A 17,260-nucleotide genomic window follows, 5' to 3' on the forward strand; every position below is an offset into this window, starting at 1 on the left:
ATTCTAGGCATGACTTCATTACAGACGCTTGAAGACATTTAAGCCAGAGTGAAACAACTCCTGGACCCTACAACCTTACAGGATTGGATACAAAAGGGATCAGACTTTACCATAGATAATGGTTTACCTTATTTCCAAGGACGCTTATTCCTGCCACATAAGGAATTACACGAACTAGTTATTTCCGGTTATCATAATACATTAATAGAGGGACACCCCGGTATTGCCAAGACAGAGGAAAAGGTGAAACGACAATTTTGGTGGCCCTCTTGGCGAAAAGATGTTAAATCTTTTGTGATGTCCTGTGGTGTTTGCGCCCAAAATAAAAGTCAAAAGAAAAGACCAGCCGGTCTCCTTCAACCTCTAGACATACCGCCAGCACCCTGGCACACCCAATCAATGGATTTTATTACGGACCTGCCTCCTTGTTCGGGGTACAATACTATTCTGGTAATTGTGGATTTGTTTTCCAAAATGGCCCACTTTATTCCTTTGAAAGGTTTACCTTCAGCTTCTGTCCTAGCCAAAGAATTCCTCGAAAATATTGTTCGGCTACCTGGATTCCCATCTATACTAATCTCTGACCGGAGAAGCCAATTCATTTCCCACTTCTGGCACAAATGTTGTCAAATGGCGCAGATCGACGTAAGATTATCAACCAGTCACCACCCTCAAACCGATGGTCAGACTGAGAGGACAAATCAGACCCTTGAGCAGTACTTACGGTGTATGTTACAGCAATCTGAAAGCAACTGGAAAGACATTCTTTGGATATCCGAATACGCATATAATAATTCGGTACACTCTGGAACTGGCCACAGTCCTTTTTATACTTTGTTTGGGCATCACCCTCGAACCTCAAACCTTGACTCACCTCAGAACCTCGGAATGCCTGCAGTAGAACATCTGCATTCTACAATTACCCAAGCCTTCAAAGAGGCAACTACGCATTTACAACAAGCCAAGAGAAAATACAAGGAGAATGCTGATCTACATCGGAGTGAAGCACCTCCGTATCAGATTGGGGATCGAGTGTGGTTAGCTACCAGACATTTACCACTCAAAGGGCCTCGAACTTTTAACCCAAAATATCTGGGACCTTATTCTGTTATGGCAATAATTAACCCAGTGGCTGTTAAACTTGATTTTCCAGCTAGTATGCGAATTCACCCTGTTTTTCATGTGTCACTTCTGAAACCAGTGGTACCCGGAACCCGACTACTCAAACCTCCAGAACCTATTCTAATAGATGGGGAGCCCGAAGTCGAAGTGAAGAACATTTTAGACTCAAAAATGTTTAGGTCAAAACTGTTCTACCTAATTGATTGGAAGGGGTACAGACCTCAGGAGAGGTCGTGGGAACTCAGCGACCATGTGCATGCACCTCGATTAGTCAGGAAATTCCACCGACTCTTCCCAGACAAACCAAAACCCCCGGAGGGAACAACCTTAGGAGGAGCCTTGGGGGGGAGTGCTGTCATGATGCCCGCTCCTGGGGAGCCGGTTCAAGCCCTGCGTCCCCGAACGCGGACATCCAGTCCCCAAGGAAGGACCCAGCAACCCCATATAGGGGCCCTTTGGACAGTGTCCTGGCGCCTATGGCGCCAGTCTCATAAAAGACATCAGTGCTGGCGCCATAGGCGCCAGGCTCATTATGGAAGTGCTTGGGTGCACTTACCTGATGCAGACCATGCTGCAGGATCCCAGCCTCCTTGAGGCCTGAAAGGAACTACTTTACCTGTGGGACTAATTTACCATCCGGGCGTGGTCAGGGAAGGATACATACCTGATTGGAGGAAGGATACATACCTGGAACTTCTTCCAAGGCTATTTAAACCCCACCCGAACAGCCACACGTGCTTTGCGTTGTTCTGCATCTAGCAGCTGGACGCTCACCGTGTCTGCTCCTGCATCCTGACTTCTGCCACGCCTGCCAGCATCCTGGATCACCTGCAAAGGAAGAGAAGAAGAGAACAGAAGAAGGAAAAGTCCTTACCTGCTAAATCCGCATCCCGGAGACATCTCGCCGACAAACCTGAAAAGGAAGACTTTTATTTAAAAGCTCATCGTGTCGATCGCTGCAGCGCCGCATTCCACTCACCTTTACAGGGCGCCTCCATGTTCAGCAGCGATCATCCGGATTCGCAGTCACGCCCCAGCGCCTAGGGAGAAAAAGATGTGAGAGAGAGAAGGGAATAAGGAAAGATAAATCTCCATGTTAAGTCTTACCTGATTTCTACAAGGATTTCACCTCTCATCCCGGGTCGGTGCCTGTTCCCCGGCATTCCGTACCATGGCCCCTATGGGGAAAAAGACACTAGCATTAGTACATTCATGCATGGACACAATGGGAACCTCTTATCAAAAAACTTACCTGGAAGCCAAGCAAGTTTGGTTCTCACCAATCCGAAAATCCAGTGAAGTAATTGGATACCAACGCGCCCCTGCATCAGAAACAGGATGGAGAGCTCGTCCTTCCAGACCCTAAGGTGAGACGCTACGAGGAATCACAGAAGGGTTTTGAGGAGGTTGAGAGGGGAAAGTGGGAGGCCGATTGCATTATCCCGCAGACAGTTAATCCCCTATTTTTGCCTACAGAAGGATACTTCTGCGAGCCAGACAAGCCAGATTTGGGGGCCCGGTCCAGTCCGTCTTCCGAACCCTGCGCATCACCTTAGAAGAGGTCACAGCAGCGCGAACCAGGCCAGCGCCTCCGTGGGAGTCAGGTGAGCGTTACACATGGTTGAGCAAGACAGTTCACACGACGTGAGAGCTAACTTAACACGGCAGTTCAAGAGGAGGCAAAAGACGGCAAATACCGAGAGGGAGACAAGGAGAGAAGCCACCTTGCCCTTTCCGATCAAGGCCTGTGAAACCTTTGCAGATGGAAAGATAAGACCGCAAAACAAAGGCCAGCGTGTGTTGCAGCAGATGTCAATGGTGCACAAGACCCTCCTCTGCTGGTTACCAAGCCGGGGAGGGACGCTTGTCTCGGTGGTACCAACTAAAAGTGGCAAACTGCTAATTTGAACTTTGAAAGGTTTAAGGAGACTATTGATGAAAGGGGGGGAATACCCGCAACAGAGGCGTCCGGCACCACGTGGGTGCTCACGCAGGAAGCTCTGGGCAATTACTAGATGATAGAGACTATTATAACCAGAAGGCCTTGGGAAGAGGCGAAGAGAGTTCAAAGTGGTCATACAGGGGTCTTGTAAAATCCTCTGTACTATTGAAAGTCTTTGACCATTAGGTGATTGTGAAAGTTAAGGGAAATTAATCCTGCATGCTGAACATTAGTACTTGAACAGTGTGTTGACAGGAATGAACCCGAGGGAGGTACGTCCACAGAGAATTGTTTTAAAGGACTTTAAGACTTGTGAATGCAAGAAAAGCCATTATGAACCAGAAGGAGGGAGGCTAGCGTTTGAAAAGGGCTCTGAACCCGAAAGAGGGAGATCCAGGGGTGGAAAGTCATCACCCAAAGTTCATTGAGAAAGGAACTGTTCAATTGATTTGTTGATTACGACTTGTGAGGGGTCTGCACCCGGAAGAGGGGCACCCAGAGGTGAAGCCGTCACCCAAAGTCATACGTCGAACAGAACTTTATGTTCATTTGTTGAAAATATCAGGCCCTCGAAGGCAAGAGACTTTTGTTAAAAGAGACTTAACCATTGAAGAACCTGAAACGGAACTGTTGGCTCGTGCTGGGAAAGCTCGAGTGTGTACTCTGCTCAGGAGATCCACCTTGTCCCGTGCTCAAAACGTAGGGAAGGGAGACCCCTGGCAATCACATCTTGACTTATTATTTGTGAACACGTTTTCCTTTATTGAAAACCCTATACCATACTCTTTCTGTAATTAGTTAAGTATTTGGCAAAATTATTTTTTAGTATAGGCCTTTTTTACTTTGATAAGACGCCACAAGGACTGCCTCATTTTTCATTTGATGGTCGAAGCTTGCTCCCATCTTAGATTTAGGTTTAGAATAGGCGTTTTTCCACCCTGCATTTACAGTTTAATAAACACCCTTGAACTGTGATCACTTGTGTCTGTCTTTACTGTTGCCACCATTAGTTCCTTACAATACCCAATTCTGAATAAGTAGGGGAAGACAGCAAGGGAAGGAATAGCAACAAGAGTGGAAGAAGTCAGAAGGGGTAAGGGCATGCATAGAAGCGCTACATGCATTTAGGTATAGGATGTAAGAGTATGTTAAGACAAATGCAATCTGTGCGTATGTGTAGTTGGGTGTGTCTATATATATAAAACGGTTAGGTATGTTTTTGTACTCAGCTGATGCAATCTATCAGTGTTAGGTTGCCCTCTGCTGTCCAAATGCCAAAGTGCACCTCTGTGTGCCCTTCCACTTCAACAACAGCTATCATTTTCACAAACAGAATGAGCACGGTTCTATGCGGTCACCTTCACCTTCCACTATCGCAAACATTCGGGATAATTTTAAATATGCCTTTCACATTCAAAAGAAAACAGTTTCTTATACATTTAGCCTTTTCAATGACCATTAACAGTTCACAGGGACCTACGCCCCCTTCTTGCAAGTGATCAGTGGTAATTAATATATTTAAGAAGGGGGACAGAAGTGGCCCTATGAATTACCAACCCATATTGACCTTTAAGATATGCTAGAATGGCGTATGTTACACCGGGAAGATCTGTACATATATTAGGGTATTTAAGTTTAGCTAGGGTGAGGGCATGTGTAAAAGGAGTGCGCAAAGTCAGCTGGGGCCAGGGGCATTTGAGATGGATAAAGTCAGCTAAGGTGATTGTCAATAGAACAGATAAAGTTTTAAAGTAGTGCGGGAGGAAATCTACAAGGGTGAGCAGCATATAATGTTGAGAGACAATTAGGATGTGTATCAGAGCATTGCTTAATGTGAGCATTTGTAAGAGCCTGCTTTAGAGTAGGAACAGGAGTCAACCACATGAGGGTGAATGAAATCAGCATGAGAAGTCGGTGCAGGTGTTTGCAAGACTATATCGAGAAGGTGTCTGATGTGTGGAAAGGAGGTAGAGGATGTGAAACATTATTCCCGGCTCTCATTGACTCTTTTGCTCTACACTTTTTACAGATCTACATTTGCAGTTGATGGAGCAGACTGTAAGGTTAACAAAGACGTGGAGCGGGTGCTGCAAGAGTTCCACAAAGCTGCAAAACCTATCGGGTATGTCAGTATCTTGCTAGTGTTGCAGATCCCAACTACTATTGCGCGTTGAGAGGAAAATAGGTCTATGTGTGTTTCCTCTGCCCTTGAAAGGTGCATATCCCATTAGGTGTGTGTCTGCATTTTAATGATATTGATGGCTGTGTAAGATATTGGCTCTTTTAAGTGTTGCAGACTGATGTGAGTGTTCTCCCCCTCTGACCAAGATTACATGAAATATGACTAACGTCTTGAGCGGAATTGTGTCTCTGGATGCCTGTAATCACAGGATTACTGGGTGCTGAACATTAGGAATCTTGGATGTTCCATAAAATATCTCCCTATCTTTGCTTTAAATTGGTAGGATTTCAGATTGACTCTCGTGACAAAGCCACAGGACTGATGTTGAGTGGGCCAGAGCCGACAGGCAACGATGCCCGCTATTCACAGGTAGAGATTGGACAGAGTGAGGGAATAGGCCATTGCCTGAAAAGTAAATCCTATTCCCACTGCAGTAAATTTGAGATTGACTGACATAGTCGAGCACTTTTCTTGAGGACATTATTTTTTCACGTATCCTACAAGAATCCATCCTGTCTATTTTCTTCATTCATTTCAATTCTTATTTTTAGTATTTGTACATTCCATCCTGAAGAAGGCACTCTGCATAACAACGTGTTTTCAGTTCTGAATAGAATCATCCTCAGGAGAAGGAATACTTGCGATGATCGGATGACCCATGTATGGCAGCCGTTTAGGAAGAGTGATTTTCCCAGTATCACATACATTGGTCAGTTAGGAAGTTGGGATCTTGGGCTTTCTGGCTGCGCAGTTTCAATTTGTTAGGCTTCACACTACACATCCGTATCTACCAAGAGCAAAATGTCTGTGCCTGGGTACAAACCTTTAGATTTTCCATGTTGGGGCGAAGGAAGCAGTCCTAAGGCACAGACTTTAACAGAGCCAGAATTGCCATCACCAAAGCAATCCTCACCAAGTAAGTGTTGGGTTGAGTAAAGGGTGGGGATCATAGTACTTTTGCCTTTCAGAATTGTCCTTTAGACTGAACTGAAAAACACACTCTGGTTCTCCAACCGGTCGGTGCTATACAGTCGTGAGGATAGGACTAACCCACTGAAAGTGATGCATAATTGCACTGTCTTCTCAAAGTTTTACAGGAACAAAGATCTCAAGAGTTGAGATGTTCCGGAAGTTCTTGCTTTTCACTTGCATCATTCTCTATTCTTGTGGAGACTTTATAGGTCCCATCTACGAGTATACATTGTAATAAAGTACCAAAATGCAAACAAATAAACTTGATTCAGAATCAGCAAAATCTGATGTTCTATAACCTATATTTCGAAGGGATTGTGTCCTCCGACGTATTCCTTATCTTAGATATCTCCTTCCAGCTGTGCTGGCCTCGGAATTTTTTTCTCTAGAGGGCGCTGCGCGTCGACGTCCGCCGATTCCATGTCCCTCGACAGCCGCCGTATCGACGTCGACGTCATCCTGCCTATAAAGGCCGCGCGCAGCGTCCGTTGCTCAGTTCCGTTTTTCCGCGCTTACTCAGTGCCTCGGAATACCGTTGCTCAGTTTTGTATACAATTTATCCTATTTACCTCGAGATATTCGATCCGTACTCGATGGCTTCCTCGTCGGAACCGCCGACCCCTCGGTCTGGCTTCAAAAAATGCAGAGATTGTGGGAAAAAGATGTTGCTGACAGACCCTCACAGAGTTTGTCTGTGGTGTTTGGGAGCTGAACACCATTGTTCGGAGTGCGAGGACTGTATGTCCATGACAGCTAAGGCCCTGAAGGAGCGTAGGGGGAAGCTGGATAAAGGTAAGACTTTAAAAGCTTCTTCTTCCTCGACAAAGTCGAGACATTCGTCTCCTCGTCACCATTCGCTCCAGGTCTCGGAGTGGGTCCCATCACTCCTCGAGATCGAAGCACTCGAGAGGAGATGTCGAAGATCCCCTTCTCCGTCCTCCTCTTCCTCTGTTTCTCCAAAGAGAATCCCTTGCCCCACGAAACATAGTTCCCGGGCTGAATGGGAGGAATTCCGCAAAAATATGAGGATTTTTGAGAAAGCGGCCTCGACCCCCTCGAAGACTGCCAAGAGCGATGCTCTGGTCAAAAGACCCGAAGGTCAAAAACGCTGCGAGTCGCAGTACCCGGCGAAGGAAGCTTCTCGAGCGCGTCATGAACCCTCGAGTAAAGCTATGACCTCGAAACCTTCTTCGAAGGTTCCGTCGACGCCATCGACGAAGGTTCCGTCGACGCCGAAGTCGGTGTCTTCGACGCCGTTGTCGAAGGGACCTTCGACACACGGGTCTGTCGACTCGACGCCATCTTCGACACCTGCGTCAACACTAAGGAAAGTCACGGTTACGATGCACCCAGTGGCTATCCCCAGGTCCTCGATGACGATGGCGTCGAGATTGTCGACTTCCTCAAGCAGAATCCCAATTCTCTCGAGGTCCTCGAGGCCTCCGCCTTTGTTTTCGACGCCACGCCCGAAGCCTTCAACGTCGGCGTCGACGACATCGACGTTTTCGAGGCCGATTATGACAAGTTTGGCACCCTCTGCCTTGGAGATGGGTTTTACACCCTTTGTGAGTTCAGAACAATTGAGAACTATGTCCTCAATTATGGAAGAGGGTGAGCTATCTGAACAGGAAGACACATTTGAGTTGCAGGGACCTGCAACCCCAGTTAGAGAGGAGTTATCCTCAGAAGAACGCAGGTTAAAGGATCTTCATGATTCCTTACATGAGGCAAGTGGGTTAGACACTTCCCCTGAGGTGGAGTTTGCTAGGCCAGACCCGGGGGGAGCATGCTGAAACCCCCTATAGAGCCTTAATGGCCAGGATCACAGAATTTATGGGGTGGTCAACACCTTCACAGGCTTTCCAACAAGATGACCTCACGGATATTCTTGACAAAGGTCCACAGGAGGATCCTGTAATGCCCTTTCATAAAGCTCTTCAGAGGAAGATTATGACGAACTGGGAAACCCCAGATGTCGTCCCGGCAGTAAATAAAAAACTGTCTACAAAATACAGGGTATCTTCTGCAGACCCGGAGTTTTTGTCAAACCACCCATCCCCAGAAAGTCTGGTGGTACAGGCAGCATCTTCTACTGACGTCAAGACTGCTTACCCTACCGTCCCACAGGACAGGGACGATAAGAAATATGATGCTATGGCAAAGAAAATTTTTTCGGCATGTAGCATGGCATTAAAATCTGTTAATGCTACTTGCACCCTTGCTAGATTCAGCCATACACTTTGGGAGTGTGCTTCTACAGCGGCTGACTGCATCCCGGAGGGAGAAGAAAGGGAGGTGTTCTAAATATCATACAGGACGGTAAAGACGCTATGTGCGAATCCCTCCAGAAGGGCATTGATTCGGCTGACAGTATCAGCAGAGCAATGGCGGCAAGTACGACAACCAGGAGATTCGCTTGGTTGACAAAGTCTGGTTTTGCCCCAGATGTGCAAGCCAGGCTCTTGAACATGCCATTCGATGGCTCTTCTTTGTTTGGGAAAAAGGCGGATGACGGTTTGGAAAAACTGCAAACATCAAAAGCAGCAGCAAAATCCCTAGGCGCTGCAATCCGTCAGACAACTTTTCGTACCACAGGAACCTCTGCGAGGGGCAAGTCCTTTCGCTTCTACTCCGCATTCGGAAGAGGTAGAGGACGACCGGCTCAAAGGGGACAAAGAAGAACTACCCGAGGTGGACGGGGTAGATATTCAAAAGCCGCAGCAACAGCAGGTGCCTCTTTACCATCGGCATCTGCATCAGCCGCCCCAAAACCACTCTGAGGACTTCCCTCACAGGACACCTGTAGGAGGCAGGTTAACTCAACATCTGGCGGAATGGCAGGCTATCACGTCAGATGCTTGGGCATTGGAAACAGTTGCCCAAGGTCACTGCCTGCCTCTCCTACGCATACCTCAGGGTCATCCACCGGGGATCAGCTCTCAGAAAGCTCCAGATCCGCTCCTCTTGCAGGAAATCTTGGACCTGCTAGAGAAAGGTGCCATAGAACCGCTACCTGTAGCGGAGAGGAACAAGGGCTGGTACTCCCCTTACTTTCTCATTCCAAAGAAAGACGGAGGACTGAGACCCATCTTGGACTTGCGAGAATTGAACAAATTCCTCAGGAAAGACAAATTCAAGATGGTAACTCTTTCTCAGATCCTTCAGGCCCTTCAGTTCCAGGACTGGTTGGTATCTCTGGACCTTCAGGACGCTTATTTCCATGTGCCTATCCATCTCAAACACAGGAAATACCTGAGGTTCGCAATTGGCAACTCTCATTATCAATTTCGAGTGCTACCATTTGGGCTGGCCTCCGCCCCGAGGGTCTTCACCAAGTTAATGTCGGTAGTGGCAGCAAGTCTAAGGAGGGAAGGGATTCACGTCTACCCCTACCTGGACGATTGGTTGATCAGGGCTGTATCTTCGGAACAAGCTCAGATCCAGCTAAATCACGTTTGCCACTCCCTTCACAGACTGGGCTTCTCCCTCAATTTAAAGAAGTCACAAATGATACCATTGCAGAGACTCCAGTTCATCGGAGCGATCCTGGACACTTCCCTGGGAAACGCCTCGCCACCAGAGGTGAGGGCTCAAGATATTCTACAGATGGTTACCAAGTTCCAAAATGCCCAACGTCTCCCAGCCTTCGACTTTTTGAGGTTGCTAGGCCTCATGGCATCCTGCATTTTCCTAGTGCCAGAGGCTCGCCTGTGAATGAGATCCCTCCAGTGGGCACTGAGGACTCAGTGGTCACAATTCTCAGGAAGAATGACAGATCTTCTTCAGGTTCCCGACAGGGTGGCTCGAGACCTTCAGTGGTGGGCCTGTCAAGAGAACATTCTGAAAGGAGAACAGTTTTGGCAACCCTGGCCGGAGATAACAGTAGTCATGGATGCCTCACTCACGGGGAGGGGAGCCCACGCCAACGACTTGACCATCAGCTGTCGTTGGTCTCCATCGGAGTCCAGACTACGTATCAACCTGTTAGAGCTGAGGGCCATCAGACTTGCGCTGAAGGCGTTCCTGCCAGCTGTACAAGGGAAGAATGTCCTGATAATGACGGACAACACAGTGGCCATGCATTACCTCAACAAAAGAGGAGGCGTAGGATCACTACCCCTGTGCAGAGAGGTGATGCAGCTCTGGTTTTGGGCAATCCAAGAAGGAATCTCTCTATCGGCAGTTCACCTAGCCGGAGAGAAGAACTTGACAGCGGATGCTCTCAGCAGGAAGAGCACAGTCTCCCACGAGTGGGAACTAGCTCAGGAAGTCCTTCAAGAGATCTTCGCCCTTTGGGGCACCCCTCAGGTAGATCTGTTTGCCACCAGTGTCAACAGGAAGTATGATCTGTTCTGCTCAAGGGAATTTCCCCCGAGAGGAGCTCTGGGAGACGCGTTCATAGTGGACTGGGAGTTTCCGCTTCTGTACACGTTCCCACCGGTCCCTGTCATTCCTCAAATGATCAGGAGGTTGAGAAGATTCCGGAAAACCATGATCCTAATTGCCCCGGATTGGGCCAGGAGAACGTGGTACCCGGACCTTCTAGACTTGTCCATCTGCTCTCCAATTCGACTTCCACTCAGAGAAAACCTACTCTCACAGAAGGGAGGTCAAGTTCTCCATCCAGACATCAAAACCCTCAACCTTCACGCTTGGCTTCTGAAAGGCTGAGGTACAAGGATTGGGACCTCCCTGATGATGTTATGGAGGTGTTGCTTTCGGCAAGGAGGCCAGCAACAAAGTCTTTATACCGCTGCCGTTGGAACAGATTTTGCAGCTGGTGTAGAGAAAGGAATATCGACTCCTTTTCATGTGGTACACCAATGGTTTTGTCCTTCCTACTCTATTTGGCGAATTCAGGCCTTCAAGTTGGCACCATTAAGGGCTATCTCGCAGCGCTATCCATCTTTAAGCGCACTGCGGAAGAACCATCCTATTTCAAGTTATCCTTGGTAATACAGTTTCTAAAGGGGTTAACCAACGTTTATCCCCCAAGACCATTCCAGGTTCCCCTATGGGATTTAAACGTAGTCCTAACTTTCCTGATGGGCACACCTTTCGAACCACTCCATTCTTGTTCGTTAAGATTTCTTACCTTGTTTTATTAATAACACTTACATCTGCTAGAACGGTGAGCGAGTTACAAGCTCTTTCTTGTAAACCCCCTCATACAATCTTTCACAAAGACAAAGTTGTCCTGCAAGTGAAGCCTAATTTCCTCCCAAAGGTGGTTTCTGAATTCCATATCACTAAGAAGATTACCCTGCCATCTTTCTATCCTCCTCCTCATCTGGGAAAAGAGGAAGAGAGGTTACACAAACTGGACCCTAGAAGGGCTTTAAGTTTTTGCATCAGTAGACTGGCCAGGATAAGACAAGCAGATCAGCTGTTTGTAGGCTACACAGGTCACAAGCTGGGGTTACCAATAACTAAGCAGACCATTTCCAGATGGATCATTCTAGCCATTTTGGAATGTTATAAACTGGCAGGAAAAGAGCCCCCTCAAAACCTTAGGGCTCATTCGACCAGAGGTATTGCAGCTTCATCGGCCCTCAAAAGAGGAGTGCCGGTTAAAGACATTTGTGCGGCCGCCACATGGTCGTCCGTCCATACCTTTACACGATTTTACAACTTGGATTCCTCCTCCAGTCAAGAGACTAGGTTTGGAAGGGCTGTATTGCACTCTATTCATCAATAGAAGGCAGCATGAAGTCAGTACTCCCACCTCCAATAATAGAATACTGCTATGGGAGCCTATCTAAGATAAGGAATACGTCGGAGGACACAATCCCTTCGAAGAACAAGTTACTTCTTACCTTGTAACGTTCTTTCGATGGGATGTTCCTCCGACGTATTCCTTATCGACCCTCCCATCCATCCCCGCAGTTCTACTTCCCTTGTTGTTGCAGCTTACGCTCCTTCAGGGTGATAAGCCTAGTCCAGACAGAAATACTGTGGGCTACAAAACGGAACTGAGCAACGGACGCTGCACGTGTCCTTTATAGGCAGGATGACGTTGACGTCGATACGGCGGCTGTCGAGGGACATCGACTCGGCAGACGTCGACGCGCAGCGCCCTCTAGAGAAAAAATTTCCGAGGCCAGCAGAGCTGGAAGGAGATATCTAAGATAAGGAATACGTCGGAGGAACATCCCATCGAAAGAACGTTACAAGGTAAGAAGTAACTTGTCCTTTAACAGCATTATATTATGTTTAATATGTAGTCATTGTCAATTAGAAGTTGATCACTGCCCCTAAACACTCGTACGTTCTATGGCGGAGTGCAAATACCAACACTCCACCCCCACCGGACCCGCAGCAGTCCATGGTTTTCAATAAGGGATTGCTGCATCCAAAACACGCCCTTACATTAAATGAGCTTAAACACGACTGGCACCCCATCGATCACGTTCAATGGTGGATTATTTCTTAAAGTATCTGAGCGCTGCTTATTACCCACGGTGTGTGGTGCTCATTTATCGACCTCGGAAGGATGAAAGGCTGAGTTTGGTTGCCAGGATTCCAACCTGCGTTAGCAGGCTCTGCACGGATGTCAAAACGAGCGCTCTACTCGCTGTGCCACTTGACCGGTTTTTCTTTCTTTCACCTTTCACCTTTCATTCTAATACCATCATCAGACGGTGAACTGACCAAAAAAATATAACTTTCTTTGCAGTGTTACCGCACTGCATTAAAACACACATTCACTGCGAATAAGCACTGACTCTGGACAGTCATTTAATGCAGTCTCGTTTAACATCTAAATAGCCCCCATAGACACGCAACCTCCCTAAATCAAACAGATGATATAATCACACAAGAGAACAGGGTAGAGGCAGCGGTGTAGAGGTGGTATTTTTTACTGGGTCTTGAAAGGCTAAAGCAATTCAACACAGCTACACACAGCAATGGAGCAGAGAGGCTCCACATTGAAGGACTTCCCGGGGGGGCTGGGAAGGGGGTGTGTGGAATCTGATGCAGAGGAGATAAAACAAACGGTACCATTTTGCAAAGAGTATGTTTAGTGAAGGGCTGAGGAATTTGGAGTTTTGCCTTATTTTGTCCTGCTACCTTAACTTGCTCTTTGAAGAGCAGAGGTGCAGTCACGGACATAGCAAGGCTAAACCCTAAAGGCCCTTTGCATAGTGTACATTAGGTAACTTACCCACAGTTGTTGTTGGAATAAAACAGTCTACTTTATCAAAGAGTAAACTTACTGGTGATTTCAGCAATGCACTGGCCCGTAGTGAACAAGGCCCTAAGCTTAACCTCTGGGTGGCCTTCTGCCATTTCTGAGGCTTTCCATCACTTTGGTTTTACATTCCATCTGGGTGAACTATGTCATTTCGGGTTTAGTCCTTCCGGGTTAAAACTTGCCTCCTGAGCCTTTCCTACCAGGAATAGTCTTTTACCTTCCCTTCCCCTGTATGGAGCAAAGCCCGGGTCACTCTGCAGTTGTTCAGGAGTCCAACTGTCCTTAAGGGTGAAACTGCTGGTCGCACCCGCCCTGGCTTCTGCAGCCAGCAGGTATTGCTTCCACTAGGATCCCTCAGTAACTCTGCCGTGCTTTAGGGATGGCCCCCCTGCAACACCCAAAGCCCTCACACCTTATTCTTACAGATACTCGCCCATCTATTATTCATGCACATCCTGCTCTCACGCGTGGTTGGAAAACAACTAACAGGAATATGTAATGTATTTATTTTTTATTTCTTTTTACTTTTATTTAGCACACTAAGCCCGTGGGCATCAAAGCGCTGATTGCCACATTAAAGGAAGAATGCTTACATAAGGACCTTGGGATAAGTGCAGGTTACATATATACATTCATGAGGATTCATGCAGATGAGGTAAAGAATAGAGAGAAGCCCTAGGCAGGTAGACTACTTGCATAGGTTACATAGGATAGGCACTAGTTACTTAAATGCTTACAGAACGGTTCCATGCTAATGGATATGAGAGTAAAGAGTAAGCATTATGGTACAGGTTGGTAAGTAGTGCACAATGCTACATAGTGCTAGGGGAGTAATCAACAACAAAGGTGAATACAAAGACTAGGAGTGCAGTAACAAAGCCCGGGACAAAGTTCGAGCATGACAGGGATGCTCAGTGAGGAAGGTTAGAGGCGAAGAGAAAGGTTTTGAACTTTTTTGGGACACCCAATAGGATTGTTCCGATCTTAGATGCAGGGATAAATGTTCCAGTTTCTGGCAGTGATGATTAGGAAACTGGTCCCTCCAGATCTGTTGCGACTGAATTTCGGGATGATGAGCAGGTGGGCGTTAGAGGATCTGGTGGGTCCGGTCCTTTGAGGTTTGTGGAATTTTTGAGATGGATAGCTAGGAGCCGTTTTTGATTGGCATTTGTAGGTGATGGCTAGAGATTTGAAGAAAATCCATTCCCGGATGGGTAGCCAATGTACCGATTTTTTTCAGGCATCAGAGGTGTGATCTTGCTTGGGTATGTTGAGGGCAGCTCTCAGCACGTTATTTTGGATAACTTGTAGTTTATTGATGTTGCGACCCAAAGGGCCTACAAATAGGGCATTGCAATAGTCTAATCTTGATCCTATTAGAGCTCTGACGATGGTAACACAGCTTTCCAGTGAGAAGAAGGGTATGCAAGCATTCATGAGTTTGGAGTAGTGCTAGCCTATTATTAAGATTTCTGTTTTTTCATCATTGAAGGAAAGGCGGTTGGGTTTTGCGAGTACTGGGCATAGTTTCCAGAAAGGGGTAGAAGTATCTGCATATCATCCGCATAGTTGGTGTACGAGATTCCCTTGTCGTCAAGCAGATCGAAGAGGGGCTTCGTAAAAATGTTGTACATTGTTGGAGAGACACAAGAGCCTTGTGGTACACCGCAGGTGATTGGGGTATGGGGGTAGGGGCTGCCTCATTAGGGGCAAACACTCTCCTGGTTCTTTCTGATAGAAATGACTAGATCCAGGCAATGGCGTCTAGTGAGAAGTGGGCTGCTGAGGCTAGGTGCCTGCATAGGACTTGGTGGTCAACCAAATCAAAGGCTGCTGATAGGTCCACCAACAGGAAAAGGGCAGGATTGCCCGCATCTTAAATCTCATATAGTTTTCAGGTCCAGCATTGCAGTTTCAGTTACATAACCTGGGCGGAAGCCAGATTGGCAAATGCTCAGCAGATTGTTAGATTCAAGGTGGTGTTCAATTTGAAGGTAGGCAGCACGGTTGAGGATTTTTAGCAGGAAGGGGACAGTGGTGATCGTGCGATAGTTGGTCGGGATATTTGGGTCAAGGCAGTTTTTTTTAGCTGGGTTGGGACCCAAGCGTCTTTGAGGTTGGAAGGGACTGAGCAGGAGGCAAAGGAGGAGTTGATGAGGGTGGCAAAGAAGGGATTTTCACATTTACAAGTTTGCAACTGGTCTCCCTCTTTCGGGCTCGGACCATAGATCTCCCTCGTTCGAGCTCAGGCCCCTTTTAGCACAATGTTCACAATTGATCTCCCTCATTTGGACTCAGACCCCTCTGCATCAAAAACCAAAGAATTTCGATTGTGCAATGGGTTTTGCTTAAGCCGTCACAGGAGCTCTTTGATTCATTCCATTTATCATTCTTTGTGTTTTACTTTCACTTCTGCCACTTCTTGATTGAATACCTCACAGAGACCTTCACTTGAGCACACTTGCGGTGCCGGACCACGAATATTGTATCTCCTTTGCTACAGTTCAAAACAGCTATTAGGCTTTCCTCGCGTTTCTCATCACACGTGTTACCAATCTCTATCTTTTCATTCTTTATACAATATTGCCGCTTGCAACCTTGTCTTCAACACAGACTTGTCTGACATTAGCTCCCCAACTCGCTGGGTCTTTTGATCTTAGAGCAAAGGAAGGTATCATGGCAGCTGCTGTTTCTCCCCGACTCATTTAGCCATGCAACATGGCCCGGGTATCTCCGACACACAATGCAGGATTCTTCAGACTGGTTTCCTGGCATCACACTTTTTTAATCTGAAGGTTTCTAGAAAGTAACGGCTTTCTTCAAGAAAGGTCAAGGGGTATCTCCCTCCTTGCGAACCCTTCTTGGTTTGCTTTCTTTCCTCTCTTGTTCAACTGCCATTTCAAAACTGCTGTTCCTTCGTGTGCTTTATACATGGATAAAAGGCAGAGCACGAGAGCACACTCTGAGCGAGGCAATGCACACGAGAAAACAGCAGTTTGAAGACAGCAGCTGAGCAAGAGAAGAAAGACAGCAAAACCGAAGGGGTACGCTAAGAGGGAAATTCCCATCACTTTTTTTTTTTTTTTACAAGGAACCGTTACTTTCCAGAGATCTTGAGAATAGAAAGCGTAAGACCAGGAAACCAGACTGAAGAATCCTGCATTGTGGGTCGGAGAAACCCGGGGCACTCCCACGTCAATAATCAAGGCGGGGAGAATCACCAGCCTCGGCGGTACCGTCCTTGGCTCCAAGAACAAAGCAGCTGCAGTGAAATCAACACAGCCGGTGAGTTGGGGAGGCGATACACAACCGGTCTGTGTTGAAGCCAATTTTGCAAGCAGCAACATTGTATGGCGAGCGGTGAATTGAACATTGTTAAAACACATGTGATAAGAGACGCAAGTGAAGTTAAACTGCTGATGAGTGATTGAACTTTAAAGCAAGCGACAATACCTTTGACAGAGTGGACGGGCACCGTGTGGGTGCTCAATCGAAGGTCTCTGCACTGTATCCAGCTGAGAAGTGACAAAAGTAGATACATTTGGTTGGAGCCCGGCGGAGGGAGACCAAAAGAACTAATAAATGTGAATCGAAATGGTCCTGCGACGGGTCAAGCAAAATCCTGCACACAATCGAAAGTCTTCAATTTTGATGAAATAGAGAAAGTTTGAAAAAATACATGAATTTGTTCTGAGCTCGGCAGAGGGAGACCAATTGAAGGTTTTGTGTTAAAGTGGGTCCGAGCCCGGTTTAGGGGAACCTGGGTGAACAGCAAATCGCCTGAGAAGTTGGATATGTGAAAATCCTGAGAACAAAGGAACTTTAATGATTTGTTGTGTTGCATCAG

At 47.0% G+C, this 17,260-nt stretch overlaps 1 protein-coding gene across 1 annotated transcript in view; it reads left to right on the forward strand.

Moving 5' to 3' along the window:
• Positions 1-17,260, forward strand: part of LOC138525697 (glutamine amidotransferase-like class 1 domain-containing protein 3, mitochondrial) — a 341,329-nt gene that overhangs the window by 235,191 nt on the left and 88,878 nt on the right. Inside the window, exon 5 of the mRNA XM_069635791.1 lies at positions 5,094-5,186. Coding sequence (XP_069491892.1) covers positions 5,094-5,186 — 93 coding nt within the window. The remainder of the gene's footprint in view (positions 1-5,093; positions 5,187-17,260) is intronic.

Source organism: Ambystoma mexicanum, chromosome 7p (assembly GCF_040938575.1).
Source record: "Ambystoma mexicanum isolate Mex_15411 chromosome 7p, UKY_AmexF1_1, whole genome shotgun sequence".
Lineage (NCBI taxonomy): Eukaryota > Metazoa > Chordata > Amphibia > Caudata > Ambystomatidae > Ambystoma > Ambystoma mexicanum.